Raw genomic sequence first — 18943 nt, forward strand, 5'->3', positions numbered from 1 at the left:
ATCGTCTAGTAGAGGAGGTCTGAGAAAGGGGAACCAAATCTGACAAGGCCAGTAAGGAGTGATAAGAATCGTTTTGCTTCCCAATAACTTTGCTTTCTGAATCACTTTGGATATGAGAGGAAGGGGAGGGAAAGCATAAAGGAGTCCCAGGGGCCAATCGTGAACAAGTGTGTCTCTCGGTGACTTCCCCGGAGGGGGGATAAGAAGGAAGTAGCTGCTGCATTTGGAGTTGATCAGACTGGTGAAGAGATTGCAGCAAGGCTGTCTCCATTGCGGAAGATCTGTTCCACTATTTCCTGATTCAGAGACCACTCGTGGGGCATCAAGACTGCCCTGCTGAGCTTGTCAGCTATCACATTGGTTGTCCCCGGGATATGCGTTGCCACTAGAAAGCGTTGGGAAGAAATTGCCCACTTCCACACATGGAGGGCCTCTCGACAAAGGGGGTAAGATCTGGTTCCTTCTTGCTTATTGAGATACCATACCACTTGACATGTTGTCTGACTGGATTGCTATCGTCCCTACAGGAAGGAAGTCGTGAAGTGCTTGCAAAGCTAGAAGCACTGCTCTCATCTCTAGGACACCGATATGCAGGTGAGCCTCGTGATCTTGCCATGTGCCTTGGGCAGTCCTGCCTAGATAATGCCCCCCCCCCCTATCTGTGAGGCATCCGTGGTCATAGTAGCAATGGGTTAGCGAGGAAGGAATGGAGTGCCTGTTGTCAGCTGGTTGGGTTGAATCCACCAACAAAGGTCCTTTTTGCAAGACTCTGTTATGATGATATGGTGAGATAGAGACAGTTGTTGAAAAGACCACTGGGCAGATAGGCGCCACTGGAGAATTCGCATATGTAATCTGGCTAGAGGGACTAATGTTATGGTGGAGGCCATGGTCCCCAAGAGTTTCAGCACTGTCTTTGCCTTGACTTTCTGTAGAGGAACTAAACTGAGAATTTATTGTCTTGAGGTTTTGAATTCTTTCTGAAGGTAGATGAGCTAACATGGCGACTGTGTATTTCTGCACCTATAAAAATCACAAATTGAGAGGGCGATAAGGCAGACTTTTCCCATTTTATTGTAATCCCCAGCTGGGAATAAAGCTGGATGGTGGAATCTCTCGTTTGTTGGAGTAGATGCCTGGTGGTGGCAGTCAGGAGCCAGTCATCCAGGTAAGGAAACACTTGGAATCCTAGACGTCTCAGGTGAGCTGTCACTACTGCCATGCAGTTGGTGAACACCCTGGGGGCTGTGATGAGACCAAAGGGCAGAGCACGAAATTGGTAGTGACTGGCTCCCAGTCAGAAGCTTAAGTGACTCCTCAGTGCTCTGTACATTTTTATATGATAGTAAGCATCTTGGAGGTCTATGGAGCACATCCAGTTGTCTTTCCCTAACAGAGGGAGTATAGACTGTAGTGTCACCATCCAGAACTTGGCCTTCTTTACAGATTTGTTTAGTTTGCCGAGGTCCAAGATGGGCCTCCAGTCCCCTGTATGTTTTGGCGCTAAAAAGAATCTGGAGTAAGTTCTGAATCCTATCTGGTCTGCGGGGACGGTTTGGATGACTCTCTTTGCAAGTAACGTTTGCACTTCTACAGTTGCTTGATCCCTGTGATAGGGTGGAACATCCGGGATCTTCTTGGGAGTGTGGGGTGGAAGAGAAAAGGATATGGAGTAACCTCTTGTGATTATTCGTTGTACCCATTTGTCTTAGGTGATGTTTAGCCAGGCTTCTGGATACAAAGATAGGCGACTCCAGATTGGCTCCAGAGAAGCACAGCTGGGCCTCACATCAAGAGCGCTGATAGGGACGGCCTCCCTGGTTTTGCGGACCCCCCCCCCCTGCCGCTAGGGTGACATTTACCATTAGCTCCTCCTCCTCTGCCTTTGAAGGAGGAGTCTCTCTCTGTGCATCAGGGAAAAATCTCTGGGACTTCTTGAACCACATCTTACCACCTCTCTGACCCTTGGGATATGACCTAGAGGGGATGATAAAACGTACTCCCATGGCAGAGAGAGAGTTTTCCCTTCTTGTTTGCACCTGGTGAGTGTATCTTTTGCCTTAGATCCAAACAATGAAGAACCGTCAAAGGGGGCGTTGGTAAAGGTAGACTTGAAAGGCTCCACAAAATTATATAAGCGCATCCAGGAGTGTCTCCAAAGGTAAACTCCTGAACACTCTAACCTGCTCGCTCTGTCAGCTGCATAGGAGATCAGCCTCATAGAGGAGTTCACGATGTAATTTAAGGTGGACAACCGAGCAGACACCTTCTCAGGGACTCCTTCAGTAGATGTACCTTGAAGAGTATCTCCTAACTACTTGAGGAGATCTCTTTGAAGCTTAGTAAAATGTGTGAGATAGTTCAGCGATCTGAGAGTTAAAGCCGCTGAATAAAAGATACGCTTCCCATATCTATCCATCGTTCGAGACTCATTTGGCGGATGGACAGATGAAGTCTCTGCTAGCTCCTTCTTAGTGGCCGCCGCCACCACCATGGCATCTACAGGCATGCCCTTGGACAAAAAAAATCTTTCTCTTTTGGGGCAGACAGGAATTTATTGGGTCTTCTGGGAACTGGCTTCACGGCATCAGAAGTCTCCCACACCTTCTGACTAATCAAGTCTAAGAGTTCATCAAAAGGTGGAGACACCCAAGAGGCTGAAGGTTGAGACCCGAAAGCCTTCTGGTACACTGTCTCCTCATCAGAAGGGGTGACAGTGAGCCAGCCGCCTCTTTGTTTAAGGATATCTAAGATGTCTACAAAGGTGACATCACAGGACGACTTAGAGGACCCTTCTGACTCCTCGAGATCAGTGTCTGAAGTGATGGACTCGTCCGGGGAGTCTACATGCTTCCTCTTGCATATCCTCTTCCGAGGGGGCTCCTCAGAAGGGCACTCTGGGGAGGTCTTGGAAGACTGGGGGCCACCCAACGGGGGCTCCTGAGGCTGCGGGTCTCTGCTGTTGAGACAGAGAGTAGGTGCCGAGACAGAGGTAGGTGCTTGAGGGGGAAGAGCGTCGGTACCATTGCGTGAGTGAGACAGCACACTCCTCCTCATCTCGAAAGCAGATCTCTCAGGCTCCGAAGACAACCCCGGTTCCGAGTAAACGGAGGTAGTCAGCGGCTCCAGAGCAATTGGCTCCGAGATGGATGTAGGATCCGAGCTCACCCTAGCCAACGCACCAAGGGAGAGACTCAGAACCGAAGAGATTCGGGTCCAAGTGTCCATGTCAGGGCTGACTCGGTTCCTAGACACCATGGATGGTGTCGAAGGTGTCTGTGTGGAACTCGGCTCCAAGACAGCCACGAGGGGAGCTGTAACCGAGGATTCCAACAAGTGGCACCGAAAACTCTGGTTCTGAAGGCCAGACTCGGCTCAGAGAAGGAACCACAACAGGGAGGATGTACTCAGGTGGCTCCAGAACTGACTGGGTCGGAGCCAACAACAATTTGGGCACAGCAGACAACTTCAGGAGTCTAAGCACTACTCTCTCCACATCTTCCTCTGACAAGCTCTTGGAGGGTCTGGATGACAGAGTAGGCAATCTGGATCTCTGTAAAATTGGAGATCTTAAGGTTGGGAAGACCAGCAAAGGTTCCCTGGACCGGCTCCAATACAGTTTTTCAGTAGTTGGCTCCAAAAGACTTGGGGCTGACACTGCAGTGCCAGCATCGATAACCTCGATCGGCTCCGAGGATGTGGATCCCAGGAGGAAGAAGTCTTATGAGGTTTTGTTTGTTTTTGAGGAGGTTCTTATACACTAGTCGGCACCGGAGAATGCCTCTTGGCCGACTTGACCTTCTCTTTTTTGGATGAATGTGACTTAGATGAAGAAGAACTTGCTAAGTCTTCCTTGAAGGAAGGCTTGAGGAGACCTTTCAAAATTAACTTGTTCTTCCGCTCCTGGAGAACTCTGGAGCTAAAGGAATGGCAGAATAAACAAGTTTCCTGCAAATAAATGGCTCTGAGACAATATACACAATTACTATGGCCATCCGTAATAGACATCTTCTGGGAGCACAATATACATTTTTTGAAACACAAAGTTTTGTGGTCTTTAGACTCTTTAGACATGTTGAACAGCTATGTAATAAAACAGGTACACAACAAGCACAACGAGGACTAGGTTCTTTAACTTAAACAGGCCTAGCCCTAACAAGCACACACACACACACACACACACACACACACACACACACACACGCACACACGCACACACGCAAACACACACAAGAAAGCAAAGGCCCTAATATAAACACGGACCCACAGAGAAAAAATCTGTATCAAGAAACACTGCACACAATGTGTGTGTGTATATATATATATATATATATATATATATATATAAATAAAAATAAAGCACGAAAACAAGGTCCTAACAAAACATGGACCTATGAATATCAACGTTAATAAAACTAGCACACAGGATACCAAACAGAGAACAACAAGGGCCAACAAGTTCTCAACAAACTAACTAATATAAGGGCAAAAAACACTTCTAACACTACTAAACACTATCTAATAATAAGATAACTAGCTATACAATCAGTAAAGTGATAATAAAGTTTGAACTTAGCCACGGCCAAGCAAGAAGCACTTCTGAACTCAGACATAGCAAACGAGATCTGGGGATTGGTACTAGTGCACTATGGGATACCTATCTAGCCACGAGCCAAGTAAGAGACTTTGATCTTTGTAATAGGCCGAGTTGGAGCAGAGGATCTGCTTCGAACCCATATGTAAGAAAGAAGGCAAGATAGGACTACAGAACATCTAATCTTTCAAAAAGTCCCCCAACATTCAAGGGCATTCCAGCAGTCTCCAGCAATTAGGTGAGCCTCATCTTTGCAGTTTTAGAAAAAAATGTTACAGTGTGGAGCCACATCTAGGGTCCCTGGAAGAAGGACAAAGTGCTACATAAGGCTCTTCCTAGTTCCAAGGAAAGAAAGTTCATGGAGGACCATCTTAGCTCTCTCTTATTGAAACAGTTTCTCAGACACCTTGATTTCAGGACAGGGAACACAGACGTCAGTCCAGTCCCCAAGAACCTCCTTGTACCCTAAAATCTAGGAACTGTCATGTTTACCTTCTGTAACTGTTCTGATAACTTAAGCATCAGACACTGATGTGACTTCAGTTTCAGGAGGCATGGCAGAGATGGTCTGGGAGAAAATGAGAGATGTTTATGGTATGGCATCCTGCACAGCAGTTACACCAGAGGCATTAGCTGAAACCAGCTCTGAGGATGGAGGTGGGGACTAGAAAGTACTTTTCTGTGAACTTAAGTCACTGAACCTGGATGACTTCAGTCTCCCTGACATGATATCCTCCTTCTGTCAATGCTTCTCCTAATGTTTCTTATTGGCGTGCCTTTTTTTTTGTGATATATTCCTGTAAGTCCTGGCCATGTAAGGAAACTGGCACAGATGATTAAGGAGCTGTTAATGCTATTTCCTGTGGTCTAGTGGTCCAGGATTTGATTTCCTCAGCCTCCATTGCCTATATGTGTGAGTTTGAGCAAGTCACTTAACCAGCCAACGCTCCTGTACTGAATCTGAAAACAGGTCCATGGACATTAGTGCTTTATTCTGGTAAACAGATACAAACAACATAAATAAAATCATTTTTACTTTTAGCTCATTTTTGAATATTTCTTGTGTGACAGGACCAAAAAAAAAAAAGGATATTCCTGTGTAAGGGTGGAAGCTCTCTTTTCACTTCCTCTCAGAGGGGCTGAATTCTTAACCAAACATATGTCCAAATGTCTTATCCTACAGATGCTGCTCTAGTACCTGCATTTTATAACGTTTGCTAACATTTTGTGGTGTCTGCATCAGCCTTGAAACCTGAGCTTTCTGGGTTTCATCCTTCCTCTCTAAGGCAGGCTCCTCAATATGTTTTGGAATCTCTCCCCAGTACTTTGCTATGTGGGTCTGAATGTTAGTGGCTCAGGAAGGTGGCAAATGTGCTCATCTTTCCAATCCTATCAACTAACCTTCTCTCCTTATTGTTTAGGAGTGCACAGTGGCTTGGATCTAATTTGCAACCCTACCTACATCATCGTGAAGGAATTATATATCCACCCCAAAAACACACCACATCAATCAATCTCGCTACACAACCAACTTTGATAACATCACCTTTACCAGTACCTTAAAATCAACTAATTGGAAACTTCTAAAATAACTTCCACTAGATGAAGTGGTATCCTTCCTCAGCAGCACTTTCCTAGATAAACTCAACAATCATGCCCATTAGAAATGGCATTAAATTCAACCCAGCTCCTTGGTTAACAAAAGAAACTAAGCTACTAATGACAGAGAGAGCCTGGAGTCACTGGAAACAAAACAAAAATGAATCCAATCTCCAGATTTAGAGAAAAAGTACAGTTTTGTACCTACCATAAATGTAGATGTCCGATAGGTATGCATCTGCAGTCATAACATATGGGTTGTCCTGCCTCAGGCAGCCCTTCGGTCGGCCGGATTCCAAAGTCTGGGTCTGGCCTCGGCTGATGTCGCACCTTCCCCGACGTCAGAGCCTCTGGGGTATAAAAGCATCAGCCGACGCCATTTTCCTCAGTTTTTCTTGCCCCAGATGCCAGGTGCCCTCTAGGAAGGCTAAATTTGGATAAATGCAAAAGAATGCCAAACATTTGCAAAATTATATATATATATATATATATATATATATATATATATATATATATATATATATATATATATATATATATATATATATATATACACACACATGTATATACAAACAAATACACCATAATAGATTCCCCCAGCTAGCTAAAAGAGGGGTAAATACCCTAGGAATACCACAGAGGGGTAGGAGGGAGGGTAAACCTGACTGCAGATGCATACCTATCGGACATCTACATTTATGGTAGGTACAAAACTGTACTATGTCCTTCAAGGATGCATCTGCAGTCATAACATATGGGTAGAATACCATAGCCAATCTGGGGAGGAGGTACTAAGAAAAGATGGTGTAGTTAAGATCCCTGCAGGACTGCAGTAGCAAAGCCTGCTCTGGATCTGGAGTATAAAGGTAGATTGTAATGTTTGGTAAATGTATGCACGGAGCTCCAAGTAGCAGCTTCTAAAATGTCCTTGGTAGCCACCCCTCGTAGGAAGGCTGTAGTGGTGGCCGTGGCCCTTGTGGAATGAGGCCTGATGTTTGCAGGAACTGACTTTCCATGAAAGGAGTAACAAAATCGAATGCAATTTCCTATCCATTTTGAAATTGTCTGTTTGGAAATTGCTTTTCCTTGCACCCCAGCCGCATGTGCTACAAATAGTTGGTCAGTTTTTCTGTTACTTTTAGTTCTGTCCAAGTAGTAGCGTAGTTGTCTGTGTATATCCAGGGTGTGCAGAAGTTTTTCCCCCTATTCTGTGGATTTGGGAAGAACGTAGGCAAGTGAATAGCTTGGTTCAAGGATACCCTAGATACCACCTTTGGCATAAAAGTAGGATTAGTTCTTAGTGTAACTCTGTCCTGATGGAAGATAAGAAATGGCTGTACTGCCATTAATGCTTGTAACTCAGATACTCTTCTTGCTGAAGTTATTGCCAGAAGGAATGCAGTTTTCCAAGACAGAAACTGAAGATCCGCTGTTGCTGCTGGTTCAAAGGGAGGAAGTGTTAGTTTCTCCAAGACAAAGTTGAGATCCCAAGCAGGTAAAGGGGGTTTTCTTGGAGGTTTGATATTTTTGATCCCTCTCAGAAATTGCTTGAGGAGAGGGTGTGAGAAGATAGGTGGATCCACATTGTATTCTGTTGAAATTGCTGAGGCGTGAATCTTAATGGAAGAATAGGAAAGGCCATTGTGGAACAGTTCTGCTAAGTATTCCAGAATATGTGTCATGCTTGCCACTGTCACATCGAAGCCTTTTGATGTGTTCCAAATGAAAAATCTTTTCCATTTAGCTGAGTATGTCTTCCTTGTGGAAGGGCGGCGAGCTTCCATGATAATGTCCTTCACTCTTTGTGATAAAACATTTTGTTTTGGATTTAAGGGATTTTCCAGGCAGTTAGGTGCAATGTTTTTAAGTTGGGATGCATGATCTTGAAATTGTTCTGCGTCAGAAGAAGAGGCCATAGGGGGAGAGGCCATGGTTTTGCCTATGACATGCTCCTAATAGTGGATACCAGTGTTGTCTTGGCCAGTATGGAGCTATCAGAATCACTCTTGGCTGTTCCTCCCTGATATTCAGTAGAACCTTGTACATTAAAGGGAGAGGTGGGAAGGCATATACCTTTAGAGCTTTCCAGCTGAAAGAGAGGGAATTCACCCTCCATGCTTGTGGGTGGTATGTCCTTGAGCAGAATGTCCTCAGTTGATGGTTGAGGGGGGATGCGAACAGATCTATCTCCGGCGTTCCCCATGCCTTTGTTATGAGTTGAAAGATGTCTGGGTGCAGCATCCATTTGTGTATCCATGGTAGTTCTGCTTAAGCTGTCTGCCAGTGTATTTTCCTTTCCTGGCACGAAGTGGGACTGCAGTTGGATACTGAGTTTCAGGCATAGCTCCCATAGATTCATAGCCAGCCGGCATAGAGGGTAGGAGTGTGTGCCGCCCTGCTTGTTTATGTACCACATGACCGTGGTGTTGTCTGTCCTTATTAACAGGTGGCCTTGATGGAGGAAGGGTTTGAAAGCCTCGATTGCATGGATCACTGCCAGCATTTCCTTTTGGTTTATGTGCATGTGTAGCTGTCCTTGAGACCATAGGCCTTGGATACATTTTCCCTCCATGTGTGCTCCCCATCCTCGGTCTGAAGCGTCCGTGGTGATGGTTTGTTTTGTTTTTGGTTTGTTGAAAGGCAACCCTCTGTTGGACTGGCAGGCCTGAGCCCACCACAGGAATTCCTTTTGAAGGCAAGGAACGATTGGTATCAAAGTTTCCAAACTGTGACTGTGTTGAGACCATACACTCCTTAGATACCATTGTAATTTTCTCATATGCAGCCTGGCCTGTGGTATCAGAATTATGCAGGATGCCATGTAACCCAGGGCCTGCAGGATTTTCCTTGCAGTAAGCTGAGCTTGTCTTGTCAAATTCATGAAGTAATCCGGAAGTTGTTTTTGTTTTGGGTGGTTGTGTCTAGATCCGCACCCAGAAAGGTTATCCTTTGGGATGGAACCAGTCTTGATTTTTGGATGTTGACTGTGTATCCCAATGCCTGTAGTAGGTGGATGGCATAGGCCACGTCTTTTATCAAATTTACCTTGTTGTCCGCTTGTATAAGGCAGTCGTCCAGATAAAGGTAGATTTGAATCCCCTGAAGTCTGCAGTGTGCAATTACTGATGCCAGGCATTTCGTGAATACTCTGGGCGCAGTAGATAAGCCAAAGGGCAATGCTGAGAATTGATAATGCTCTGATCCTGCAAGAAATCTGAGGTGTCTTCTGCAGTTTGGTCGAATAGGGACCTGCAGGTATGCCTCCTTGAGATCTAGAGTCACCAGCCAAGACTCCTTGCCCAACATGGGAAGAAGTTGCTGTAGGGTCAGCATCTTGAATTTTGGCACAATGAGGTAAGTATTTAGTGCGGACAGGTCGAGAATAGGCCTCCATTGATTTTCTTTTCTTGGTACAAGGAATAGTCTGGAGTAAAATCCTTGGCCTTGCTCTGAAAGTGGTACTTTTTCTATAGCTTTCATTTGAAGCAAGTTGTTGATCTGCTTTAAAGCCTCTGCCCTCTGATTTGGTGGTAGGTTTGGCATTCCATTTCTTTTTGGCAAAGTGTGGAAGTGGAACCTGTATCCTTTGTCTATTATTTGCAGTGTCCATGTGTCCCTTGTAATATAATGCCAATTTTCCGAGAATAAAGCAAGCTTTCCGCCCAAGGGAGCTTCCAGTTGAGCCCTGGTGGGCGGAAGAGTAAAGTCATTGAGCCTGTCCTGGTGTAGTAGTTGTTGTTGCTGTTGCACTACCTCTCTGGTTGGCAGGCTGCCACTGGCGGCCTCTGTAAGAGCCCCTAGATTGGCCTCTGCCTCTGGGGCGTCTGTTCCTGCCTCTCTGGGCTCTGTCCGAGTCTGGAAAGGACCAATTCTTAGTAGGCCAGTTTCTGCTGAATCTCGGTAGTTGTACTTGTAGGAAATCCTTAACTGTTTGCACAGATTTTGCCTTTTCTTTATACTTTTTTAAGACCAAATAAACTTTGTTTCTCCATTGGAGCATCCAGGAGTTTAGCTTTAACATGGTCTGGCAAAGATTGTTCCTTCAGCCAGGCATGCCTACGAATAACTGCCTCAGTCATAGCTGACCTAAATGAAGCCTCCAATGCATCATAACCACACTTTAAGAAATGATTACTAACCTGCTGTGAGTTGTGTACCAAATCCTGAAGGGATTTACGGTCAAGGGGCTCAGGAGAAGAAAGCTTCTTGTTCAGTTCATCTAACAAATACTCTTGGTACTGTATCATATGAAATTGACAATTAAGTGCCCTGACGGAAAGAGTTGCAGAAGTATATACCTTCTTTCCCCATCTCTCTAAAGCTCTAGACTCTCTTTCAGAAGGTAGAGGATTTTTGGCAGTGGCAGCCGCAACCCCTTTAGGGCCCAGAGTAATAGTTTCTGGGTCTACAGAATGGGCTTTATACAGATGAAAATGAGAATCCGGGACCCTGTAGTATCTATCAGGTTTGGCAGGGGCCGGGGGGAGAGTATCAGGGGCTGTACTGACATCATTGTACACATCATCAATTACATTCAAAACAGGAGGTATAGCTAAGGGCCTATGCTGAGGCAAATGTAAAAAGGTCCTTAATCTTTTTCTATAATCAGAGAAATCCTGACCTTGCCATTGAAAATGCTCTCTCATGGAGTGTAGAGTCTCACCAAAGGAAAACTCTTCAGGAGGGGAGGCCGAAGGGATAGATTCTTCTGCATCAGAATCCTCATAGGGCGAATAAGCCTCCTCCTGGTGGTCTGACAACTCAGAACCATCCGAGGACTCGTCTGAAGAGTGTGAGTCAGAAGGCTCAGTCCTGGGCCTTTTGTCTGGTGGAGGGTGGGAGGCCCTGTCCGGGTGAGGTTGTGAACCTCTAATTAAAGAAATAAGGTCCTCTGCAAGGCTGAGGATCTGAGAACTAGAGGAAGGCCTCTGGGATGTAGTCTTGGGAGGCAAAGCTTTAGAAAGTTTAGCAGCTTTAGCCCTAGAAAAGGCCTTAATGGACATGGAAGCAGGGGGCCTAGCTGCCCCACATGCAGGAGTAGATATGTCCAAAGGTATGGTGTCGGCCATATCCTGGGCACTGGTTTCGGTAAGTAGCTCGGTAGCCAACTCAGAAATAGTCAGAATAGAAACACTATTTTTTTGAAAACTTTTTTATGTTTGGCACTTCGTCTTTACAAAGTAGACATTTATTTCATGCTTTTAATGTAATACAACTTTAAATGTGAAGGTATGTCAGTGGGTTCAATTAAGGCAGCTGTTTGTAATTTTGTAATATGCCCCTTTTTTGGCACCTTTTTGGTTTTAAATTGTGTTAGATGATTTTTTTTTACTTTGTCTGAAGAAGTCTTCCTACTAAGGGAGACGAAAAGTGCTTTACTTTCATATTTCCTAATAAACCTTTGGAGTTTTACACCTGCTGGTTCGGAACCTTTTGGTTAATTTTATACCCAAAGCAGATTCCATTGAATTTTTCCTCAGGTAGACGGCAAATGTTGGATGTGTAATGGGGAAGAAAGAGGTACCTGGGAGTATATGTTCTCAGAGTGTAATGAGTTGGCAGACTTTAAAAATCCCGTACAGAGAACTCTGTCAGGAATACTGGGCGAGCAAATGAGTGTAACTAAGGAAATTATTTTTTTGAGCTGGGATACAGGATCTGAAATGCCTACACATAGTAAGGCCTTGTTGAGTTTAATTTTGGTGGCTGCCAAAAAGCAATTAGTAGAAAGTGGAAATAAAAGTCTAAACCAACTATACTTGAGGTAGTAAATACTGTAACAGAGATAAAAGAGCAGAAAGTGGAATACTGAGAAAAGGGTAGGATTATATTACATAGAAAAAAATGGAAACTGTGGGAACAATACATGCAGAGAAACCTTCCGGAGGAGGAATGGGATTTAAGAGAAGATATGAATTGAACAATTTATGTAATGTTGCTTTGACTGCATGGAAAGCACATATGACATATATATGTTAATGTGGACTTGTTAAGATGGTTTGATTACTTTTATATAAGTGTAAGTTTGCCCAAGTCACAAGAGATAATTCAATAAAGGTGTTAAAAAAGTATCACAAATTGGCACAATATACTTAGTCATTTGGAGATTGTATGTTTAGACATTGGTCTTCATCGTTCAAGACAAAAAAACAGATTCAAATCTACATTTTTTTTTCTTTTGTCTAAAGAGCATCTCAGCTGTCTGAAAATCCAAGGAATTAGGGACTGTTTCACCTTTGTTTTGGGGGTTATGGAAGGAAATGGACAGCTGTACAGCCTGACTGAGGGAAACAATTTTTGGCATAAAGGAAAGGCTATTTCTCTGGTTAACCCTTTCTTTGAGGAACACCAGAAAGGACTCTCTGCACAGAGCCAGTACTTCTGATGTCCTTCCAGCTGAAATGATAGCAAGCAAAAGAGCAGTTTTCCAAATTGAGAATTTTAGAGGGACAGAAGGAAATGATTTACATGGAGGCTCGACAAGCCTTTCCATGACAAGGATCAGGTTCCAACATACACCTTTTTAGGTGATTTTAGCTGTAGGACTTCTTTAAGAAAATATTTAATGAACATCTGTATGCATACTAAGATGGCTGAAACCTGTACCTACACTAGGGCATAGGCCAAACCTAAACTTAACAGCTTAGATAAATATTGTTAGACCATGGACACTGAGGTTGAGAAAAGGCTCTGACTGTTTTTCTAGTACCAGATCGAAAATCTTTTCCAGCTAGCCAGGTCAGTCGCCATGTCCACAGTAAACTGGCACCTAAAAGTCAGCAGGATTAAATCATCCAAGGTGTAAGCTGTGGGGTTTTCAGGTTGTGGTGAACGACCCCTCCCCCCAATGAAATGAGAAGCCAAGGTGCACAGGCAGTGTGAGAAGTTCCACTGTGGATATCACAATGAAGATGGAGAACTAATGCTGTCTGGACCACAAGGGTGCTATTGGAAACATCCTTGGCCCTTCTTCTTATACCTCCTGGATCATCCTAGGGGAGAATGGGTATCTGACAGAATGCATACATAAAGTTTCCTGTCTAGTAAAAGAAGGCATTTATTGCCTAAACATCTTAAGTGTGTTGCTCACTTGTTTGATGCTCAGAAAAGCAAAACCATCTCTGAGGCACTCCATCTGTGAACTATCTGGAGGAAAATATCCCTGTGCAACATCCACTCACAGGAGATCTTTAGCTGATCTGCTGAGTTAGTATGTTATGGAGTTCAACTTTGACGGGATGTAGACTGCTTTTAGGGTCATTTTGCACTGACTGGGTATCTTTCCAACAGTCATAGCCAGTCTTCACAAGAAGTCTGACCAAGTCCTCTCTTGTTTGATTCTGTACCACATTACAGTTGTGCTGCCTTCTGCTACTTGGAACCTTCTCCCTTCTCCAGGTAGACTGGAAAGCCTTAAGTGCTTGGATGTAGGCCATCACTTCCTTTACACTGATGTGCTTTCTCCTTTAGGCATACTCCCATACTTCCTGGACTTTTGGCTCCCAAGCCAGGTCAGAGGCATCTGTGGTTAGGGTCTGGTTAGATAGGTCCTTTTAGAAGGGAAACCCTTGGATCCGTTTCATCTGATTGGAACAGCACTCTAGCTCATGTGAGGCATAGGGTAGCACTAGAATCAGCTCTTCCAGGTACTAACAGTGTTGGCTTAAAGTCTTTCTGAGGTCATACTGGTGCTTTCTCATATGTAATCCTGCAAGGGTTACCATTAAAATAGTGGAAGCCATGAATGCTAATGTCCTTAGAAATTCCCTGGCCAAGGCCATAGCCTTCTGAGCCAAGGTCTAGAAGTGCTGGGCCAAGAATGTCACCTTGCCACGAGGAAGAAATGCCCTCTGACTGCTTAAGCCCAAAATGGTCACTAAGAAAATGACTGCTCTGGAAGGTTACGATTTTACTTGGGAATACTGAAAATTAATCCAAGGTTTTCTCGGGCATACTGAAAATGAATCCATAGTTTTGAAAGCACTTCACAGTGATCTGCACAGCTCTCTTCACGTCCTCCTGGGCCAGTGTCTGAATCAGGCAGTCATCCATAGATGGGTAAATTTGAATGCCCTTGGTTCTGCTGCATGCTACTACTGGTCCTAGCCAGTCTGGAAATACTCTGGGTATGACAACTAAACCAAACAGCAATGAGGTAAACCTGATTCTGGAAGCCTCTGCCTTGAATCTGAGAAAGCATCTGACTTGCAAAGGAGTTGTGCTTGTCACATACTGGCACTGGAGGCGGGGGAACTTATTTTACAGACTGCACAGATTTCCTCCTTTCATCCTTCCTTTTGGAAAAAATCAGCTGTAGGGGTCCTAAAGGGCAATGAGAATGTTATACTTTTCTATGCACGAAGAAGGTGTGTACTGTACAAGTGGTCAGGAATAACATAGTAATCAGCAATGATGATCATCACAAATAATTTGTGGTGCATTAGAGAATGATATTGATAAAATGTCACATCAAATTTGTTGCATCCAGTGTAAATAAATTATTGACATTAATTGTATATTTACTTACTGAGAGGAATGCTTCGGTATCTTCGTACTGCCCTCAGGGTGTCAGCAAGAGTGTGCTACAGGACATAATCAAAAGTTTAATACAACTAAACAATATCAGATTTTGTTAAGCTGCTAGAGATGCGACCGAAAATTTGCTATTTTTCAGGAAACACACACTTATACTTTAGTGAGCCACACTATAGTTCTCAAATGACTTCTCAGCTTTCACCTCAGATGTAAGCAACAACCCAAGTACTGCTAAACATTTATTCAATGCTGAAGAATCATATAGTCACATATAGTTTTATGAACATAAATTTTTTATAAATTAGCTGTTCAGATCAGCATCACTATCCTCAGATGACAAACATTTTCTAAGCTGAAATCCTGCAGGTATATCAAGCTGCCTCTACCATTTTCTGACATACTGCTTGACTTCTTTTCCTAAAAATTACTCAGCATCCAGATAGCTACAACAGAAACACACAGACAACATAACTCTCAATCAGGACACAACAGCCGTAGTAGAGATTTTGGCAGGAATAATTGATATACAGCAAAAATAAAGGTCAACATTAAATGTTATCCAAAGCACTGAAAAACACCATCAGGAAAACAAAGGCTTCCCATGAACTTAAACCGAGACTGAAAGCTAAGGATAATTGTCACTGCAGCAATCTACATATCCCCAGGTGAAAACAGTCCCATACTCTAGCAGTTTCTTTCTTGCATTTCTACATCCATTCCCTAAGAATCCATCATCCTTGGGGATATGAATATTGACTGGAACTTTGTTAATACTACATCTCCTAGCTACACTATAAACCTTTATGGCTCTACCCAGCTGATCACCTTTCTCACGCACCTGCAAAAAAATACCCAGAATGGCTCGGTCAGCGACTGGATATTAGTATCCAACCTCCAGTGCTACCATAACTCTTCCACCCTACCTAGCTCCCTTAGTGACCACCTCCCTACCTTAGTAGTAAGACACTCTCCCAATCTTAACAACAGCCACCAATACAAAGAGTCTCGTAACCTTAAAAACTACAACTCTGTCACCCTAAACGAATTACTGTCCACTGTAAAGTGGTCATTCCTACACACAATACCCCTTAATGAGGCTGTCCAAAACTTCAACAGTAAATTCCTAGAAACCCTTAATACCCTGGCTCCCAGTAGAAAAATTAGGCTAAAATGTAATTATGCACCATGGCTAAACCAGGCAACTCAGTCACTTATGAACAAGAGAGAAGTGCCTGGAGAGCATGGAAAAAAATAACAACTCAATTTTCCACTTGAACTTACATAAACAGCTTCGCAACCTAACAAAAAAACAGATCCTACTAGACAAAACAAACTTATCAAAAATCTCTGAGCAACTCTCATTCCAACCCAAAGAAATTCTGGCATTCAATAAACAAATTACAATCTCTAGGAATCCCCTCTTCACCAAATCCCTTCCCTAACAAACCTTCTAATGAAACGGCAACCCTACAAACTTTCATCGAAACAGAAAAGCTTACTAAACCAGAAGCTCTTGATATTAAGACTCCACCTCCCACCTCATTTCTTCCCTCATTCTCCCTAGCACCCAAAGCAACTTCCTTCATCAGATCACTTCTTAAACTCAAACCCTGTTCCCCATCAGCAGACAAACTCCATTATTTCTCAAACATACAGCCAAATCAGTAGCATACCCTGCACTTATCAATAGATCCATCCAAGAAAATACACTGCCAGACATCTGGAAAAAAATTATTCATAATACCCCTCCACAAGGGAGGAAATTCTACAGAATCATCAAATTACAGGCCTATTGCCATATTATCCCCTTATCCAAGATACTGGAAAAATGTATAGACACAAATAGTAAACTACCTCTTACAGACAAACCTAATTACACCCACACAGCACAATTTCCAAACCTTGCACAGTATTGCCACTGTCCTCCTGTCTTTCACACACAACATTCCCCAAGCCAGAGATAGTAATAAACTTGTACCAGGTCTATTCCTTGACCTATCCAACAGTTTCCCATCCCATCCTCCTAAACAAACTTTCCAACCTACAACTCTCTACCTCCACTACCTCCTGGTTTAACAGCTACCTCTCAGATATCAGTCCATCAGATGGCAAACATCCTTCTCTCCTTTCTGTCTTGTTAAGCGGGGTTCCATAGGGTTCTATCCTGGCCCCCCCTACTTTTTTAATATATTTATAAGTAACCTCCATGTCTCCTGCCCCTACTCTACCTTAATACAGTATGCAGACAATTCCACAATTAACACCTCAGACAATATACAAAATCTCCACACTGTCACTCAACAATCTCTGCACCTAGTACGACAATGGCTAACTGAAAACAACCTGCTTCAACCTCAAAAAGACCAAGCTTCTCCTTTTCCTTCCAAGAAACCTAAATTCTGCTAAAGACCACTTCACCATCTCATCCTTAGATAGTACAATTATCACCACCGATTCAAACACCAAATTGCTTGGCGATACTATAGACGACCAATTAGAACTCAACCTACATAACTCGACCAACATAAGTCCAATCAAAAACTAGGTCTTCTACATTGCAACAGCAAATATATACCTAACAAAGCTAGACCTATACTGCCTCAAACATTTATTCTACCATCCCTGATGTATACTGCTCCCACAATTACTAACCACCAAAATAATCTCTTAACCAAACAAGAAACCACCTATAACAAGATAGCCAGATTTGCAGCCAGTAATAGCTACAAATCCCATCGTTGTATATCCCTGAAAAACCTAAGATGGCTTGAGCATCCCCAAATGCTTCAAATATCACAACTAACAAATTGCACACAGCACCCTAAATTGCCCCAATTCCTGCCCTTGAATCCATAATTACACCCTACACACACAATCGTGACCTCAGAAGCCCACAACAAACCTTCTGCAGATGACCAACCTAAACAAAAATATTGGAAAAATACTTTACAGTCATTCAATTGCATACTCACGGAATAAACTTCCATTGTCCCTTTACTCCACTACCAAAAGTGGTGAATTCAAACAGCAACTATTAATTCATTTTCCAACATGCATGGATCTGTATTTGTCAAGAAATTACCTAAACAATTTTTCTTCTTCTGTCAATTATCATATCTGCCTAGCATCTACCTAAACTGTCTACATATATTACTCTCTCTGCAGTTAGTACCTATGCTATTAAATGCATTGTTGTTGTACTGTCATGTCACTCTGATTTTTTTTTTTAGGCATTGCTATATTCCTTGTAAATAACTTAATGCTAACCACATTTCTCAAACATATTGTTACTGCATTCTCAAAATACTGTATTTTTGCCTTGTATATATTCATATTGTATATTTCTCTCCGTTTCTGTACTGTTAAGCATCTTACAACTTCAATTGTTATGTTTTTTTTTTAATTACTTTCCTGGAGCTTTTCTCCTTGGATCTCTGCTGTAAAATGGTTCTCTGGGCCCAGTCAGACTAACCCGGTTAACAAATGTAAAAATAAAATTAAATAATTACTAATCTCTCTTTACTTATATTGAGAAATTATGAAACACCCAACATTGCTCTGAACGTAGTCCTAAAGGCACTACCTAGTTCTGTTCTAGTGAATACCACAAATATATTGGAAAACAAATTCAGTTCAAATTTCACCTCAGAGATATCTATACAAAACCCACAAATACCCAAGGCTCTTACATCTCCACCACCGTAAAAGAATATTTTTAAGAATACCTTCAAAAACAAAACATGCATTCTTTAGGAGAGTGGTAAAATACCAGACCTACTGCTTAACAGCACTAAACAACTGCTGGTGGACCCACTCTTACTATTTCAACCTGAGCTTAACTACCATCTTTGTCCCTGAGGTTTAGTGCACAACAGTTGCAATGCCACACCACATGGGTGACCCTATCACAGCTTCCAAGAATTACAGAACCATCAGAAATAACAAACCTCATCTGTAAGGACATGGAACAGGTCATAACAGATGTTCAGACATTGCAAAATGTTTTTATATAGTAGTTTAAAACTTTTCCAACAACAGTTTGGCTTTAAGTATATGTCCTGTCTAATGAATACAGTTAATTTTTTGAGAGGGTAACGCATGCTGTGAACATTGGTCACACTGTTCATACAGCATACCCAGACCTCACAAAGGCATTTCATACCACACCACATGCCAACACCATCAGTAAACTAAAGGAACTCAAAAATGGACAGC

At 42.9% G+C, this 18943-nt stretch overlaps 1 protein-coding gene across 1 annotated transcript in view; it reads right to left on the reverse strand.

Moving 5' to 3' along the window:
• RAPGEFL1 (Rap guanine nucleotide exchange factor like 1) overlaps positions 1–18943 on the reverse strand; it is a 672616-nt gene that overhangs the window by 15607 nt on the left and 638066 nt on the right. The window contains exon 14 of the mRNA XM_044055019.1: positions 14721–14775. Within this exon, the coding sequence (XP_043910954.1) occupies positions 14721–14775 (55 nt within the window). The remainder of the gene's footprint in view (positions 1–14720; positions 14776–18943) is intronic.

The sequence above is a fragment of the Protopterus annectens genome, chromosome 13.part0, assembly GCF_019279795.1.
Source record: "Protopterus annectens isolate FY-2018-M chromosome 13.part0, PAN1.0, whole genome shotgun sequence".
Classification (NCBI taxonomy): Eukaryota; Metazoa; Chordata; order Ceratodontiformes; family Protopteridae; genus Protopterus; species Protopterus annectens.